This window comes from Mytilus galloprovincialis, chromosome 1, assembly GCF_965363235.1.
Source record: "Mytilus galloprovincialis chromosome 1, xbMytGall1.hap1.1, whole genome shotgun sequence".
NCBI classification, from domain to species: Eukaryota; Metazoa; Mollusca; class Bivalvia; order Mytilida; family Mytilidae; genus Mytilus; species Mytilus galloprovincialis.
Genome location: NC_134838.1, coordinates 76242852 through 76263134, shown reverse-complemented (window position 1 = coordinate 76263134; position 20283 = coordinate 76242852). Strand labels below are relative to the sequence as shown.

The following is a 20283-nucleotide window of genomic DNA, read 5'->3' as shown; positions in this document are numbered from 1 at the left end:
AGACCGCTATGAGAGATTTATGACTGGGAAGTTTATTTTTCTAAAAAAAATCTTTGTTTTGATCAATTACACGTTTATCAGAATTCTAAAAGTGCATCTTTTCATCAAAACTATAGGAGAAAAAATATGTCATAATTTTCGTTAAATGGAATGAGCTTTGCATTGTAAAGTAGTTACAAGTTTCAGATCAATGTATTCCATTGGCTGTTAAGAACAGAAATGAGACCGCTATGAGAGGTTTATGACTAGAAGTTTATTTTTCTAAAAAAAATCTTTATTTTGTTCAACAACACAATTATTGGAATCGTAAAAGTGCATCCTTTCATCAAAAGTATGGATAAACAAGAAAAAATGCCATAATTTTCGTTAAACGGAATTAATTTCCATGTAAAATTGTTAGTTTTTGAAACAATGTTTTCGATTGTTTGATTATGAGAACAATGAGACATTAAGAGGATTGTTACCCGAACCAAGCGACTTTCAATATGATAGTCTAAAAGCTTTTCATTTAGAGCATGTAACACAGAAAAAATCAATACTCCAACAACGGAACAAATGATACAGAATAAACTATATTGTCTCTTTAATTTTCTTTTGTTTATCGCCTGTATTTCCTTAAATATTATTTTGTATACTGGCATTGTTGGCCTAAAATTTACCACTACTACAAGTTCGGGCAATTCTATTACCATTTAATGCTAAGAAGAAATTGAGGTAGTCAATTATTTTCATTTAATGTCATATATTGATAGAAGTTTGACCTTAAGTGACAAGGCTGTTCCATAGGCCTTCACGATAAGTTAACAAAAACCCAAAGTATTGATTTTGTCTCTGAGATTCAACACAAATGTCTTTTAGTAAAATGATCCAATCAGTGACTCTTGTTTTTCGTGTGAGTGACTACATTTAATCTATAGATCACTATTTCTTTTATGTATTGGGAAGTAAATCTTTGTACAATTCCATAAACTTCGAAAAATAATTCTGTAATTATTCATTGGCTCTGTCTAGTCAGAAGAAAAATACAATTTCTGCTGGACTGAGCAGAGCTAAAACATTATCCTTCATATGTGACAGTTAGTGGATATGAATGTCTGTTGACTCTGATGTGCTGACCTTTTGCTAAAATAAAATCCCTCATATGTGTCAGACAGTCTTTTACATACATATATATATATCTGTTGACCAATAGCTTAATAGAAAAATCAATGTTAAAACATTAGTTTTATATGTAAACTAGCAGCTCTGTTATTCAAAGATTTTTTTACATTTGTAAAATTGTAAACTCAAACAATGGATCTCATATAAGAATTTGACTTTAAATAGGCATCACAATAATTGAAGAATTATTATCAATAATAAATTCAGGTTTAGTCTCAAATTACTCTCAAAATAACTTATGTCTATTGTCGGGGGAAGGTTTTTTTTTATTACTCAACCTTTCTTTATGATAGACTAACCATGCCTAAAAAGGATGTTGAAACTTCGAAGACCAAGATTACAAATTCTGTTCGTTTGGGTTATTGAATAGTGTAGTTTGATAAAAAGCATGCATAAAAGTACTAATACATTGAAACCCATCAAGTCAATTTATCTAGCATCAATAATGTTCAAATGACTAATATAAAAAAAACTTTCATAAAATTCATTAACATCCAAAACAAATGTAAGAATGAGAGGTTTTTCAAATTATGTCCAGAATGACATATGGATAGACAAATTTAGCCCTAATTTTCAAAGGGCACTTACTCTGTTTCAAAATTGAATTTATCAAGTAATACTAATTTTTAACTGATTGACTGATATATTGGTAACCTAATCTGTTATATAAGGGTCATTAATATCTGTAATGAAATGTAAACAAACAAGAGTGCATGCAGTACCGGATATATATTGATGAAACATTTCAACATCATCTTGCCTGCATCATGCCAATGGCATATATATATATATATATATATAGCAAAACAAAAATATGTATACCTCACCCTGTGTCAGATCAAGAGGGGGAGGCCTTCACAGGGTTTGGACCCCTTTTTATTTTGATGATCAATGCTTTTAAATGGGGATATATGGTTAGAACACTCCCCTCTTTTATCCTAGGTGGGGACCCTCACTTTTAAAAATTGCTGGATCTGACCCTGCCTACCTATCAGAAAAGTATCTATCAACATCTCTTTTAAAATAAAACAGTTTAAGCAATTTTCTAAATAACACAATGACCTGATTTGGTTTCTATCATAATCAAAACAATATCACACTAACAGAAATCTATACACTTAATGATCATAAACAAGACAAACATTCACTGCCTGATACGATCCTAATGAAAACCCAAGGGCAAGAATAATTTCCTCCGTCTCTGATTGCAAATGGGATATATGTCTCCGTCTTCATGTCAATAAGGTACTTATATAACCTCTTGTATTAATGACAGAATAACACTCCATATAAACACTACTTACGAAGAAATAATTACATTTCTTCTTAACAACTCTCTGTCACACAAATGATGGATACAATTTCCTATGTTAGATTTCTGATTTTTTAAGGGGATTAAAATATTTTCTGGATTCTGGAATTTCAAATTGAAGATATAATGGTACTTATTAACCTAACATTATTTTTTTAAGGGGATTAAAAACAAATCTGGATTCTTGAATCTATTGTTTCAAATTGACTATATGCTAGTACATTGTTGTACATATCTAATCTGGAGACACAAAAACAGATGTGACTGCTTTTTCTTGTTTGTTATCTATTTGTGGAGTTAAGTCATTACTTTTTTCCAGAACTTTGTTCATCATTAACACATTCACAGCTTGCAACAACTCTTGATCATGTGTAACAATAGTTTATCCTAAAGTCAATGTAGCAAACATTAAAATTTCCTTTTTTGGGCATTGGGTTCAATCCATGGTCATTTGTCAAACCATAGACATTAGAAATGGTATTTGCTGCTTCTATACTAAGTATAACTTGAATTCCTGTGTCTTTTTATCAAAATTCTGATATGAATGACAATTTTAATTTTTTATAACTGTAAATTCAGAAATTATTGCGTGCATTTATTATTGCGATTTTGTCATTTTAAACTTGATGCGATTTTAATTTTTATGATTTTGAGAAAAGTCATGCTTAATTCAGTTAAAATATTACAAAATGCGAGTTTAAATTATTGAGTTTACAACTCTGTCGCATTATTCGCAATAATAAAAACCTCGTATTAATTTCTGAATTTACAGTAACTTCTTGCTAATATTCATTCAGAGTTGATAGAAGTAATTGCAACAGCTTATAGTGTCATGTATCTCTTCTAATGGTTGACTTTCCTTTTTGTTATTCTGTATCAGTAACAAACCACACAACCTTTTTTTAAAATTAACATCATTTACTGAAAACTTTAATGTGAAGATTGTAGTTTATTGATTGATTGATTGTTGCTTGTTTAATTTCTAGAAGCATATATTTCATGCACTTTTAGGACAGGACAAAATTGAGAATAGAAATGGGGTATGTGTCAAAGAAACAACAACCCGACCAAAAAGCAGAAAACAGCCCAAGGCCATCAATGGGCCTTCAACACAGCAAGAAAATCCTGCACCTCAAGGCAGGCTTCATCTGAAATGAATAGACCATAATATGGAAGGTAGACCAGAATGATAGGGACTATCACTGAATAATCAGGGAACCAGTATATTATATAGGGGCAGATATTTTCCTTGCAAATATGTCATTGAAAAATCGAAACACAGTACCAGTTTTCAGCGACTCTGCTCGCCAGGAGTTCGTTTAGCTACATCCCTTTCCCTTTAAGATTAAACTTAGTAACTTGGCTAATATCAAATCTTAATATAATGATGGCCCTGACTTGACATTAGTTGTCTTTCATAACTTACCTAATATCAAATCCTAATAAAGAGGCCCTTCTAATGATGGCCCTGACTTGAGCATTAGTAATCTTTCTGGTACTCTCGTTGTTAACGTTTACAATATAATCTCCAACTTTAATTCTTCCATCTTTTCCTACAGCACTATTTGTGGCAATGGATTTAACATGGCATCCATTTATTCCTTTATCTGTAGATTCAACTGTAAGACCTTATTAAAAAGAAAAAGTTCATTACAATTTAATTTGAATAAATTGTTGACACAGAGATATGTCTCACCAGCTACAGATGAGACACAAATATATCCTTGCTTTATGAGGGTGCAATATAAAAGGTGAACATGATAACTAAGGTAAATAAGTATACAAACATGAAAAAACAAGTGAAACTGCGAGCTACTGCTCACTGATGATACCCCCGCCACAAGTGGATAATATTAATAGTGTAAAAATATGCAAGTGTTCGGTAAACAGGAAGTTGTCGAGTGATGAATCTGAAAACGCATCACACGGTATAGCTGACTTATATAAATCCTGAAACCAAATTTCAGAAATCCTTGTATTGTAGTTCCTGAGAAAAATGTGACGAAAATTTTCAACTTGGCTATCATGTGTAAAATCAGACAAGTGTTCGGTAAACAGGAAGTTGTCAAGTGATGAATCTGAAAACGCATCACACGGTATGGCTGACATATATAAATGTTGATACCAAATTACAGAAAGGGTGGATGTGTAGTTCCTGAGAAAAATGTGACGAAAGTTTCATGGGACGGACTGACTGACGGACGGACTGATGGACGGACTGACGGACGGTACGACAGACATAGGTAAAACAGCGGGGGTATAATAAGGAGATTTGGTATGAGTGCCAATGAGACAACTCTCCATCCAAGTCACAATTTGTAAAAGTAAACTATTATAGGTCAAAGTACGGTCTTTCTGTGGTATTATAGTTACTTGAACATTTGGTATTACAATATTTTACAGTTAGTACTATTAGAACTTTGAAAACAATTCAAATTTTTGTTGACCAAATATGAAATTGAGATGGTGCTTTTGTTTTTTATATATTTTTAAATGTTAAGTGCTTAGCGTAATTGTTGTTATCGTCCTTCCCTACGCCAATATCACCCTGCTTTGTCGCTCTGTAATTCTTGTATCAAGGCTTCAAAAGGAGACCAGGCATTATCAGTGACGTCGCAATGCGAGGGGAGACGTTATCAAGCGAAAGACTGTCATAGGAATAGGGAAAAGACCAGTAATAGAACGATAAACAGATAATCAGGTTTTCTTCGTATAGGTATTGTAAAATATCAGCTGCTCTACATAATGTAAAACTTTTTAGCTCGTTTGCTGCACTCACTCGCCAAAAGGGTTCACATTGTGGCTCGCATCTGATATTTTACGACATCAATGTGTAGAAAACCGATAATCTATACTTATTATATAATGGGCTCTATAAATATTGTATTTATTATGTATTATTTTTATAGATGAATTCTTGTCAACTTACCTAATTGATCATTTCCTTTTTTGATTTTGATTTGTTTTTCTAATGATACAGGTAATGAATCAGCTCCCCCTGACAGTGTTCTCATGAGACTTGGCGAGGAAATAGGTGATCTTCCCGGAGACAATGATGATGACGGAGAAGCTTGTTTAAGGTCACTTGTGATTGGCTGAGGAGAGGAATGTGGTATAGGTATAGAACCTGCTGCATCGGCTTGGTCTGGACTCTGAAAAATAGAATTTTACTTTTGAGATAGAAAAATGTATTACCTCCCCTTCATACTGTTTCAACAGAGGACAGTGACACTTAAAAAATAATCTCCAACCTGACGTTGTTAACTTTGAAATGTAAAATCACACAGTAATATAGCTATCATGTCAAGTTTTTTAACATTCAAATGCAAACTTTAGGAAAATTTGCATAGAAAATATTCCCTGCATGTAGAAATAGCACAGTATGATTGTATATGTTGGCAGACAATCACCCTCTCCCTCTCCCTCTCCAAAAAAATAATATTAATAAAGACTACTTAAATCAAGATTGTGGATGATGTTTGATTATATAAGTCAAAGCCTTATGACTTCATTTAACGAACTCTAAGACATCCTGGTTGCAGGGCTGTAAGAATTTCTTGCCTTGACAAACATTTATAATTAACCATATGTCTCCACGTACATGAAGTGGGAGAGACATAGGCAATCCTATAGACAACCTAACAATGCATAAGAACCTGTTGAATTTGACTAGACCAAGAAATTCATTGATCCTACGTCCACTTCAAACTCTCCAGAAAAAATCAACGTTAAGTTTCAAAGTTCATTTGTACTTTATGCGCTATTATTTAATCTTGCCAATGCATTTTCATATCAATTTTGAATCTGTAAGGTTTCTAATGAAACAACTCTAGAGAATTACATTTTGTAATTATGTTATCTACAACACTCAACATTGTGTTAAAAAAGTCAAGTACAGCATTAGGCACTCTCAAGCATACTTTTATCCTTGGGAGGCTGGTTAATATGTCTGACACATTTTATGGACACTGGGTGACTAGAGACAAAAACTAAAAAAAAAGATTTTGAAAGTCAGACTTATTCTCAACAGTGATAGAGATAATTGTGAAAAGCAGAAAATTAAATTTTAAATCTGTCCTGACATGCTACAACTGCAGAAAATAAGATTAGAAATAAGTGCATGACACAAAATGTTTTTACGATGATCTTATTTTTGATTGGATTGCTGTAGAATTTTTTTGGGCCATAAAAAGTCTTCCTAAATTATGATATTTTTTTTTTAGTTTAAACATTTATTTATAGTGGATTGGGAAACTAGTTATTACAACTTATATTCATCCGTTTCCACTTTGCGGGTGCAAGTGCTGCCTTTTAGCGGCATTAGCCTGCTCTATTTCGAAATCTACAAGGGCGTCTTTTACATTCAAGAGATATTGCTCTCTCTAACAAGAGTCAGCCATTTATCGTCCCTTTCCAACGGACTAGCAGCATTTCTCAAGATCATCATACTGGCAAATGGTGTCAAGGGAGAGCTGAAAATTTTAAAGTCCCTGAAATTTTCTCCCCAGAACAGGGATCGAAACTAGGAACCTTTGTGTTTGTAGTCTGATGCGGTAACCACTACAACACAGCTCTCCTATTTTTTTTTTTTTAAATTTGGGAGGTTTAGCAAACATTCTTTTCCATTTTCAAATTTTTCCTCTAGTATCATACAAAACTTTAAAATGCATATCTATTTTTCTATAACATAACAATAAATCTTGACCTTCATACTATTTAACAAACACAATAATTTGTTTTCATCTGTTAAACACAATGTACAATGAGCTGCAAAAAATATATTTAAATGCCATGTACAATAAGCTTAAAAATTTCTTAACAGCATCTGATTTTAACTGGATGGCTGCACATGTCAGATGAAGCGTATTTGTTTAGCAAAATATAGTGTGAATACATAAAATATAACAAGTATGTTTTTAATATCCATAGGGTGTTGAAAGTTACATTCTTATTCATTTATATATATATATGTTATTCTTTGTTGTATCTATGCTATCAATGATTATGTTCATAATTGAGCTTTCTTTAATAAAATATTTCGTATTTCGTATTTCGTATAATTGCCAATGAGACACCTATTCACTAGAGACTCAAGGATGAGGTTGTAAAACACTCTAGATATCTGAATGCCCTTCAACAATGAGCAAAACCTATGTCATATGCAAATGAGAGTCAAAAGATCAGTCCTATCCGTTCATAACTAAGGTTTGCTGGTTGTTGACTATATATTTATAAACATATATATGTATTTGAATTCTCAATAAATCTATTAACATCCATGCACAGTGTGGTTTTCAAAAGAAAAACACCACTTGAAGTATCAACAATTTTTTGTTATATGGGGTGACTTTGTGTTGGGCAGCTTTGATATTGATATGAACTAAAATATGACAAACATAAACAAGTACTATTCTGTGTACAAATAATCAAACAAAGACACTGAAGCATTCAAGATCAATACCACAGGGACATTTATCATTAGTGAATTTATAAGGGACTAATTTCATGTGAAAATGAATAACAATGGCAATTTTGTCTACAAAGCTTGGAAACTTTTCATCATAACTGCATCTATCCGAATCAATGTATCTGATTTTCCGGCCAATCAAACCCCACATTAACGAGTTGATGTTCTGGAAGTTGACATCTTGACAGCCGTCCTTTGTTGCGGTAAAACGATGTCAACATCAAAACTGCATTTTATTAAACAGAATGTCGATAGCAAACACAGATTCAATCCAACAAGTCCATCTTCCCCCAATCACTAATGGATAAGGACAAAAATCAATAAAGTGTAGATAACTCTGTTTTAATCAGACTGATCTCATCACATTAATTCATTAGACATATTACAGGCAAGACTTTTTAAATCAAGATAGCTGTCAACTCTTACTGCTTAAGGTTCAAGGACATGAACCAATACATTATACGCTAATCAAATGTCATTACTAAATTAATAGAAGCTCTGCTCTTTAATTTACTGTTCTAGGAAAATACCCTTGACCTATCAATTTAGTTACTGAAAAAATAACTAGAGTAAGAAGATAATCAGGACAATTTAATTATTGCAAAAGTTCAGACAATGCTAATTTGTACAATATAATAGACAAGAAATACAACCTATTACTGCTAATGTTAAAAGCTCTCTTGAGTGTCATTTGTCAGGTTATTGCAGCTTAATTAACCTTAATGGTTAAATTGAAGCCATTGCTTTAATTCAAAAGTTCAGCAGACCACATCAGGTTATGTACCAATGTAATAGCATATTGGTGTAACACAGATGATAACGGATATGTTCCAAATGTCGTAGCCACAATTCCAACCTATTTCCTTGTTCTAATCAAGGAGTTTACTATTCAAATCCTTGTTCTAGATAACGACCAATAGGTAACAAGATGATTGATATAAAAAGTTTTGTTGGTTTTGTGTTTATAAATCTTTGAAGTGTTTTGACCACTGTTATTTGACTGTTTATTTTTTATCTTTTGTACATATACTAACCAGATGCTCCACAGGGCGCAGCTTTATACAACCGCAGAGGTCGAACCCTGAACAGTCGGGGCAAGTATGGACACAACATTTAAGCTTGATACAGCTCTGAATTTTGATTGTGATTAAATAGTTGACACAACATAGGTTTCTGACACAGAATGAATGTGGTCTAAGAACTTAAACTTAAAAACTTAAAAATTTTAAATTGGACATTTACCTATTATGGTCCAACATCCAAAATCTAAATACATGGTTAGATTCAGCATATCATAGAACCCCAAGAATTCAATTTTTGATGAAATCAAATAATGTTCAATTTTTGACCTTTTGGACCTTAATGTAGACCAATTTGAAAATAGGACAATACTGTACGTGCAATTGAATATTTCTTGCTATTGTGCAAAACTGTGCAATTGAAAATTTCTTGCTATTGCGCAATATTGTGCAAATAGATATTTCTTGCTATTGCACAATACTGTGCAATTGAATATTTCTTCCTGTTGCGCAAAACTATGCAATTGAAAATTTCTTGCTATTGCGCAATATTGTACAATTAGATATTTTTTGCTATTGTGCAATACTGTGTAATTGAAGATTTCTTGCTATTGCACGATACTGTGCAATTGAAAATTTCTTGCAATTGCGCAATACTGTGCAATAGAAAATTTCTTGCTATTGCACAATACTGTGCAATTGAAGATTTCTTGCTATTGCGGAATACTGTGCAATTAAAAATTTCTTGCTATTGCACAATACCTAATATAATAATTTTGGACCCCGATTTGGACCAACTTGAAAACTGGGCCTATAATCAAAAATCTAATTACATGTTTAGATTCAGCATATCAAAGAGCCAATTCAAAGAATTCAATTTTTGTTAAAATCAAGCTAAGTTTAATTTTGGACCCTTTGGACATTAATGTAGACCAATTTGAAAACAGGACCAAAAATTAAGAATCTGAATACACGGTTAGATTTGGCATATCAAAGAACCCCAATAATTCATTTTTTGATGAAATCAAACAAAGTTTAATTTTGGCCCCTTTTGGCCCCTAATAATTCGTTGGAACCAAAACTCTCAAAATCAATCCAAACCTTCCTTTTGTGGTCATAAACCTTGTGTTAAAATTTATACTAAAGTTATTGTGCAAAAACCAAGAAAAATGCTTATTTGGGACCTGTTTTTGGCCCCTAATTCCTAAACTGTTGGGACTAAAACTCCCAAAATCAATCCCAACCTTCCTCTTATGGTCATTAACCTTGTGTTTAAATTTCATAGATTTCTATTTACTTTTACTAAAGTTAGAGTGCGAAAACCAAATGTCTTCGGACGACGACGACGACGATGCCAACGTGATACCAATATATGACCAAAAAGTTTTCAATTTTTGCGGTCGTATAAAAATGAATTATTTGAATCTGAAATAACTTTGAATTCTAGAAAATTGATAAGAAATGTATGATGGAAACTTACCCAAATAAAGAGGGTTAGTTACTGAAATATCAGGGAAAATAAAATTAACTGTATATCCTTACTGTGAATCGTCAAAATATCCTTTTCGTGATTTGTCAGAGGTCTCAAATAATTATCATTACTGTTATTTTTGGAAAAAAAATAAGGTGATTCGTCAAAATCAGTCAATGTTATAATAGTCTAAAAGAAGTGCACATTTTATCATCATGCAACAAGCAACAATCAAAGAGCTGAAGAGCTCTGAGGGAAAAGACGGCCATTGTTTCAATTTTTAGGGGGTATCTTTTGATAGTCTACATACAAAGAATGAACAAAAGAACAGCTAGAACATATAGAAAGGCTGACAATAATGAAACTAATTGTTGTTTATTGCTATTTCATTTCCTTAGTCAAGAATTCATCATAGAGACAATTTGTACCAATGAGATCTGCACCTTCTAAATCAAAACATTTGATTAAAGTTGGGAGTTAATTATCTAAAATTCAATTGAATTTAACAACTACTACAATATATTTTAGAATTTTAATTATGTACAACTGAAGGGCAGGCTAAGACCTTTCTCAATTTTTTGTGACAGTATTCTCAAGAAAGTGAGGACTGAAAAATCTATTCAGTTTTAATTTTCCATTGATAAAGTTCCCAGTTACAACTCTCATCACAGGGATACATGTACTTATAAAATCAAATATGATTGATATAAGCTGTGTGAAGTTTGTTTCCAGATCCCACATTTTGATATATCTGTAAAATTCATGAATAAATAGCCTTAAACTACAAAAAGCAATATTTAAAAAAAAAAATGACCACTACAATAATTATGTTGGTACGCAAAATTATTTTTTAATCGATGACTACTTATCATATATATACTTAATGTGACATTTTTAGTGTTTAGATACATTAACTTTCATTTTAGTGGGTAATTACTCATCAATTGAGGTGCTCCTTAATTGGAGAAAGATTCTAAAAACATAACTTTACAGAAAGAATGAAAACTGCAGTTGCTCTCCCCAATCTCAATAGGTATAAACTACAAAAAGCAACATTTTATTTTTTTATTTTTTTTTTTAACCATTTCAATAATTATGTTGGTACACAAATTTTTTTTATATAGAAGACTACTTATCATATACTAAATGTCACATTTTAAGTGTTCAGAAACATTTACTTTGATTTTAGTGTACAAGTACTCATCAATTGAGGTGCTCCTGAATTGGAGGAAGATTCTAAAAACAGAACTTTACAGAAACAATGAAAACTGACGTTTCTCTCCCCAATCTCATGTATCCCCATTGACATTGTTTACCGCGAAAGTTGACCTACAAATTATCTGATTATAGCCTCAGATTGCATGTTGGTGTGTGAATCATCTACACTACAGCAAACATCATTAGGTTTACATTTAACAAATACGGATTTTTAATTAGTATTCAAATACTGTGAATGATTTTTATAATGAATAAAGGATATCCCTGTGTAGTGTGGCATTCCAACAATGACGTCACTAGGTTAGATATATTTAGAATATTTCGTAATACTGATTTTTCCGAACTGTAAAAGAAACGTATATAGTGTACAGGAAAGCTCAATATACAATAATTTCAAGAGAAACAGAAGGGAAATGTGTAAAAAATGTATTTAAAGTCAATCTGTTCTCCTTGTAATCAATTTCAGTATGACATTTTGAGGGGGTTTCCAAACTATCAAAACAAAATGATTGACGTGAGGGAATGATACTCTGGCCAACCCCATTAGGGAATTGACGGCTTGAAGCCGTCTTTCCCCAAAAATTACTGTTAACGTCATTTAGCAAAATGTTTTATCGTTATTCGTCATGAAGGTACCCCCATTACTACCCTCATGAATAGCCCTATTCAGTTAGGTTAGTTTTCTTCATACATTTATTATCAATTTTCTAGAATTAAAATCATTCTAGATTAAAATAATTCCTTGTGTGGTGCTGTCTGACATTTACGTGGTTTCTGATTTCCCCATTTGGACATTATCCACTACTCAATATATGTGTCGTCAAAATGGCTACAGCATTTCAGTAGTTCTTGATAAAGGGTAATCCTAGTGTCAAGACTAATGTTATAATACAATTATATGGTGATATTAACGGGATGATCATAAATCTGTATTTGTTAAATCCATGCCACCTTAAGTCAAATTTATACACTAATATCAGAAACTTCCTGCCATGACAGAGTAATCTAAAATTGATAAAATGAGCAACCATAAGGAAAATATCAAATGCCAACTTCCTCTTAAATCATGACCATCTGAAAACTATTTGTTTAATAATAGTTTGGAGCATGTACACATCAATAAGGGTCATTATGAAACAAAAATACTGTGGATTCATTACATTTGTTGCATTCCAATTTTAGAGGATTTCGCCGGTACAGGTCACTGGTGAACCACATATTTTAAGTTCAACCAATGGCAAATATTATACAGGCTTGTACGCAGACTTTGGCAAAACCATGAAATACGATATTCATGAAAAATTGGTACCCACGAAAAAATAAATCAATCCACAGTAATACTCAAGCAACATCAAACTTAAATATCAAATATCCCAGATCTTTCATTAGAAGTCTCCACCTTCCTTCACATATAATAACTGGCCGCCACAATTAAAAAACAGTGCTGAACCGGTAAGTGCCAATATTTTACCCCTTGCTAGAGCTCAGGGTAAAATATTTTGCATAAAGTGCAAACCCTTGGTAAAACACCATATATTCAAACCCCCATGAATTATTTCGATTCTAATAGGACAAATACGGCAATTCTTTTGGATCGAAGCACTTTAGGTGGAGGCAAACATTTGTTGTTCCCATAAATGAACACACTATTAAATTGGCGTAAAAGAACGGAGCAAACTGAATTTAGTGACATGCTTAAACTATTTACAATAACGTATTTAGATAGTTTTGGATGAATTTAAATAATAATTTACTTATGCTGAGTTCACATGTAATTCGAATTCGATTCGCATTCGAAACATTTTACATCCTTCTTACGTCAATTCTAATTGGAATTGCAATACGCGTTAAATTCGCTGTACTGTCCAAACGACGTTAACTTTTAATTCATATTAACAAAAACGTATTTCTAATGCAAATTGGGTAATTCGAATTAGTTAATTCGAATTAAAAAAGAAGAGTGTGTGAACGCGATTAGCGAATTCAATTCGCATTCAATTCCAATTAAATGTCCGTGTGAACGAGGCATTATATGTCTTAAATATATATAAAAAAAAAAAAATGGTTTATAACACATTTTAGCATTGTTTGTTTACATTTCCTTGTTGTGATGATTTTCAATTGCAAAAGCATGTATATTCCCAAAAATGCTTATATTCTTACGTCATCATTCTATGACGTGGGGAAGCTCATTCATAAAAAAGCATATGACGTGGGAGTACAACAGGATTAGTCAAAACAATATATTCATATTTTACCAAGGGTGTGTACTCAAAGCGTTAAAAGTAACAAAAGAGATTAAGACAGACAGTTTGTCATAATTATTTATTCTAAGAAACTTTGAAATTGACAATATTCTCAATAGATATCCCTGAAATTATATTATTTACATCCCTAAAATGATTTTTAGACACCCTTTATCCCAAAATCTAAAGAAGTTCCTGAGTCCCAGAAACAAAGATTGCCAAAAAATTATTCAAAAGAACAAATTTTTCCTGTTCTGAAATATTTGTCTTCACAGTTATAATACAGCAAAATTGTTTCTGAATGGGGTATAAATTTGAAGGAATATGTGTTGCATAAATACTTTTTATTGCATTAATGAAAACACAAAGAACTTTAACTATTCTTTTTTCAGCAAGTCCATCAGAGTTATTTCCCCTGCTATACAGTTCTACAATGTAAGGGACACAACTCAAAACAAATTCTTCAATGATACTACATGATGCATTCTGTAATTATAAATACCTACCCCAATGGAATTATTGACCATGTTGTTGTCTAGAGGAGGTGGTGAGGAAACTGGCAAAGGTGGAGGTGCTTCCTGGAAAAGAGGAAGTTAAATATTACAGATGTGAAAATCTTAGAATTTCAAAATGGTTGGTTCACTGTGTTAAAGATTGAGATTCATTAAAAGGGGAATTAAACTGCAGCAAATTTGCTATGAATCATTGTAAAAACCATACCAATTTGAAAACCTGTTTGATCTGTTTAATAATCTTGAAACATAAGAACTAGAATCATGATATAATCATTCGAAATTAGGTCTCTGTGAGTAGTACTTTTTTTCTGAAATATTTATTTATAAATCACAAAGTTGAGGTAACTTTTCATCAGTAATGAAAGGTTAACTAATTGTTCAACTGATTCACATCTAACATAGTAAATCTTTATTGGAAAAAGGAACAAAATTCATATTACAATGGACCAATTTAAGAAAATAACTTTTTAAATTATGATGTGGAGTATAGGCATTCTTGTAAATCAAGTGACAATACCATAATGGAAAATCATTTCTTTCATGATCTAATTTTAGACTTAATAAAGTAGAGACTTGTTGTAGATCCATGAAGTTGAAGCTTCATACAGACATGTTGCCATCATCATAAATGTAGATTTGGCTAATTTTCAGATTTCAAAATTTCACAAGATATTTTGAACTTACTGTGCAGAAAATACATATGTTAAATGCAGAACTTTTCAGGGTGAGGTCAAACTGACTACAAGTCTACCCTGTATTATTTGAAACTGCAGTGATTCGTACAAAAATTTTTGTCTAATTGAGTATGGTTATGGATTCCATTATACTCTCCATATTTCTGTTAAACTGATTATGATATTAAATATTTAAGATAATTATTAAGCAAAGCTATTTCATCTTACTTTTCTTTTTTAAATTTATTTATCTAAGTAAATGCTAGTTGAAAGTGAAATATACTTCAACTTGAAAACAGTCATTTTTTATGATGTATGATATATACAGATTCATATATGGTGCATGTAAATCTATTGTGTGTACACCTGATTACCAACTAAATCTCAGCAACACTTCTACATATAACTTTACCACTTCTACACATTTATATAATTATAAATTTCAAGATATACCTTTTCATGCTTTGGAAGCTAAATTGTTGGATAAATGGTGATATAACATGCTAAAATAAATTTAAGAAGAACATGTCCATGGGACACCGATGGCACAGATCCCAATGATTGTGATTATGAAAGAGCCAGTATACAATTTCAAACACATATATAGACATTTTATTTTCTTTGAAACTTCATAAAGGGACATAACTCAAGAACAGTCCAAGTGAACCACCAAAACTAAAATTTGATTTGAGTTTGGTGGTAATTATTGTTATTTGGATGGAGAGTTGTCTCATTGGCACTCACATATTCCTATATATATTGTAAATAAGTTTAATCCAGGTAATATTTGCCACTGGACAAAGCAGCCTATAACTCATTAGCTACTATATGACTAAGAAACCAGTAGGCTATGCATTTTAATATGTCTAACAACCAAAAGAATAAAAAAAAAAAATAAACACATGCTTTCCAAGATAAGAAGGAATCATGGCAATGCTTATAAACTTCTTTAAAGAAATTTAGTTATTTTTTCAATTTTGAAAGAAAAAAAATTGCATACATCAAGCCAATAAATCAATATTTTTCAAAAAAAAATCCTGTTATAGTATATTTCATTGGATGAGAAAATTTCTTTTACACTAAAGCTTTTAAGGATGGCTGATTGATGAGAAAGCTGGTGTTTTTCATACTATTAAGTTACGGCAATAAATATAAAAAAAACTCTGTTAGTTATTAAATTATTACATATGCTAATGTTACAGCCATTAAAATGACATATTAAACTAAAATTGTTATTTTTTCTACAAACAAGCAAAGATCCATATAGTCTATGTTCCCACATTATCTTAATTTCCAAAAGATATATTTACAACCACAAACCACACATGTGTTAGCCAATACACTTGCATGTAGTCAATCAATTTAACTTTTTTAGCTTTTGGTTATTGAAATTCCTTTGACGGAATTAAGATAAAGCTAAGATAAGTAAAGATGAACATTTCAACTAAGTAGTGTCAATATTGACACCAAATGATTATAAAAATTGTTTTGGAAAAAATTGAAATGTACTGACTGTTGTAAGAAAATTAGGCAACATATGTATTGTTGTTGTATGGTTTACATAGTAGAGTTCCTAATTTCACAAGAGTGCACACACTGAAATGTCTCGCCTTCTTTACTAATCATTGATAGTATGTTGATAGTCCTAAATATAAAACTTTATTACAACTGTCACATAAACTTCACATTAACCAAGAAAGCCAAACATTGACCAATAAACCATGAAATTAAGGTCAAAGTCAGATGAACCATTTCAGAAAGACATGTACAGCTAACAATTCTTTCATACAACAAATATAGTTGACCTACTGCTTATAGTTTAAGAAAAACAGACCAAAACATTAAAACTTAACACTGAGCAATGAACCGTGAAAATGAGGTCAAGGTCAAATAAAACCTGCACAACTAATATATAGATCATAAAATATTTCCATACACCAAATATAGTTAACATATTGCATATAGTATTAGAAAAAAGACCAAAACTCAAAAATTTAACTTTGACCACTGAACCATGAAAATGAGGTCAAAGTCAGATGACACCTGCCAGCTAGACATGTACACCTTACAATCCTTCCATACACCAAATATAGAAGACCCATTGGGCCATTGCATATAGTATAAGAAAAACAGACCAAAACACAAAAACTTAACAATAACCACTGAACCATGAAAATGAGGTCAAGGTCAGATGACACCTGCCAGCTAGACATGTACACCTTACAATCCTTCCATACACCAAATATAGAAGACCTATTGCATATAGTATAAAAAAAAACAGACCAAAACACAAAAACTTAACAATAACCACTGAACCATGAAAATGAGGTCAAGGTCAGATGACACCTGCCGGTTGGACATGTACACCTTACAGTCCTTCCATACACCGAATATACAAGACCTATAGCTTATAGTATCTGAGATATGGACTTGACCACCAAAACTTAACCTTGTTCACTGATCCATGAAATGAGGTCGAGGTCAAGTGAAAACTGTCTGACGGGCATGAGGACCTTGCAACGTACGCACATACCAAATATAGTTATCCTATTACTTATAATAAGAGAGAATTTAACATTGCAAAAAATTTTAACTTTTTTTTCAAGTAGTCACTGAACCATGAAAATGAGGTCAAGGACATTGGACATGTGACTGACAGAAACTTCGTAACATGACGCATCTATATACAAAGTATGAAGCATCCAGGACTTCCACCTTCTAAAATATAAAGTTTTTAAGAAGTTAGCTAACACCGCCGCCGCCGCCGCCGGATCACTATCCCTATGTCGAGCTTTCTGCAACAAAAGTTGCAGGCTCGACAATAAATGACTGGAATTTGCTTATTTTGCAATATGAAGGCTTTTGGATCAATGCTAAATAAATACAACAAATAAGTTTTAGTAAAACAAATAAGTTTTAGTAATACAAACAGTACCAATAAAATTTAATATTTTAGGACTACCAATATATAATCATACTGATATTCTATACTTGTGGTTAGAATTAAATAATGAATCCTGATTTTTGGTAAAAATAATACTTTACAGAACGAAAAAATAAGTAATCAATATAATTTTTGTAAAAAAAATAATGACTTTCAAATTCATGTTTAATATATAATTTGTATAATAAAAGTTTGCTTGCTCAAAGAAAAAAGCAAGAGAGAGAAAAATAAACTAAATGCCCCTACTTTTTAAGTTTGTAACAATAACACTAGAGGTTTAGTCATTTATGTGCAAGCTGTTTTTTTAAAGGAAAATATTCACAAAACAAATGTCAAAACAAAGATAACATTTTTACATTTTGAACCTACAAATTAAAAGATAAAAATACTCTAATAATTCTATGAGTAAATCAGAGTAAATCAGAAATGTGAAAAATTAAAAAAAAATAAGAATATTATTGGTAGTCCTAACAATAAAAAATCATTAATGTGCATTCCTTCTACCAGTGAAGCAAGTTAAGGCAACATATTACCTTTGTCTTTAATTGCCGAATCCTGGGCGATACAGGTTTAGGTGGTATAGGGGGTGGAGATCGCATCAATGGCGACTCTTTACTTGGCGATTTCACAGATTGCTACGGAAATATCATATTTTCATCACATTAATATTCTATAGCATTATGAACAGTCACACTCAACAAAACATAGCAAAACTAAATTTGCCAAACATAATTTTACAAACCATACCCAAATGTTACTACAACAATTCAAGCAAACAAAGAAGTAAAAAAACAACATGATGCAGTTAAAACAATAAAAAATTAAAAAGCCACCATACAAGACATACCATCAAAAGCATAAAAACAAAATTTAAAAAAAATTAAATTAAAAAAAAAATCTCCCTAAATATCATATTTAATTTGGTGTAAAAAATGTCAAATTCTTAAAAAATAAATACCTCATCAGAAGAAATCTCAGATTCATTAATTTTCTCTTCTACTTGTTCAAATGCATTAGCAACCATGATTTCATTGATCAGGTTACTCTCCTCTCTAGGAGGTACAGGTGGTGCTGCAGCATCATCCATACCAAATTCTATGTCTCCTGAGATTGCCTCTTCATAAGAAGGCAATACTGGTGATGTATTTTCGTAATCTATCGGAGATTGAGCGCGAGGAGAAGCCTCAGCAGTAGGTTTTGGGCCTGTTTCTTTGGGCTCAGTTACTTCAGGGGAAGTATTGAGATAATCAGATATATAAGTTCTAGGATGAGGTTTTGGTGGTAAATGAGCTGGTTTTTCTGCATGCACATGTGTAGAATTGATTTCAGCATTAATTTGTTCATTTTCATAATTTATATATTTGTTCTTTGGGGGAATATTTGTTCGAGGAGAGACAACTGGCTTCAATTTCACTTGTTTTTCATCCTCAGAACTTTCATAAAAGCTGTCTCTATTAGATTTATCTTCTTTTCCGCTGGTTGACGTCGATTCAGTTCTCTTAACGGAAGCATAAGTATATGAGTTCTCATCCCCGATGATTTGTCGTTGTACGTTTTCGGCGGGATACCCAGCATGCTTTGCAGGGAAAGGTGCATTTGGGAAACCATAACCAACATCATAATTTGCAGCATGGGTGAATGGTAAAGTTGCATTCTGTCAAGGAATAAAAGACATGCAATAATAAGCATAAATCTATAAAACCATGCAATCCCACAAGCTTTATAAATGAGACATTTTTTTTTAATGAATTCAAAATAATTCTCAATAAAAACAATAAAGCTTCAACTGCCACCAGCTAAAACTCAGCTAAAAAGTCAGTTCAGAGTATTTACTTGGAAAATAATTGAAAATATAAGCAAGCCTTATGTGATAAAGTAAAAAGATTTAGAAGCAAAAATAATCCATACATTAAAACATCACTTGTAATACTTTCAAATATATCATTAGACCCAACTTATAACATGCTAAGTAATATCTCTTGTGAACTATATGTTCAACTTGAGATACTCCGAGCAAAATTATAAAACATCAGCGTAAACATTGATTTACAATTAATATCTATCATAGATTTGTCAGTTTTCTCATTGTGTAATTAATGAATACTTTGTACATAACACAGATTATTTGATACAATTATTAGCTCTGAACAGAAGACAATTTATCAAAGTTATTAGCATTGACAATACCCATGTATCTTATAGTAAACCACAAAGATATTATAATTCAAGATCTTTAATGAAATTAATGCATAGAAT

At 31.7% G+C, this 20283-nt stretch overlaps 1 protein-coding gene across 3 annotated transcripts in view; it reads right to left on the bottom strand.

The window, feature by feature from the left end:
• LOC143084114 (multiple PDZ domain protein-like) overlaps nt 1-20283 on the bottom strand; it is a 168947-nt gene that overhangs the window by 74684 nt on the left and 73980 nt on the right. For all 3 annotated transcript variants that reach the window (XM_076260524.1, XM_076260532.1, XM_076260538.1), the window contains 5 exons: nt 18986-19681; nt 18561-18662; nt 14401-14472; nt 5403-5625; nt 3900-4101 (listed from right to left, as the gene is read on the bottom strand). In XM_076260524.1, coding sequence (XP_076116639.1) covers nt 3900-4101; nt 5403-5625; nt 14401-14472; nt 18561-18662; nt 18986-19681 — 1295 coding nt within the window. The remainder of the gene's footprint in view (nt 1-3899; nt 4102-5402; nt 5626-14400; nt 14473-18560; nt 18663-18985; nt 19682-20283) is intronic.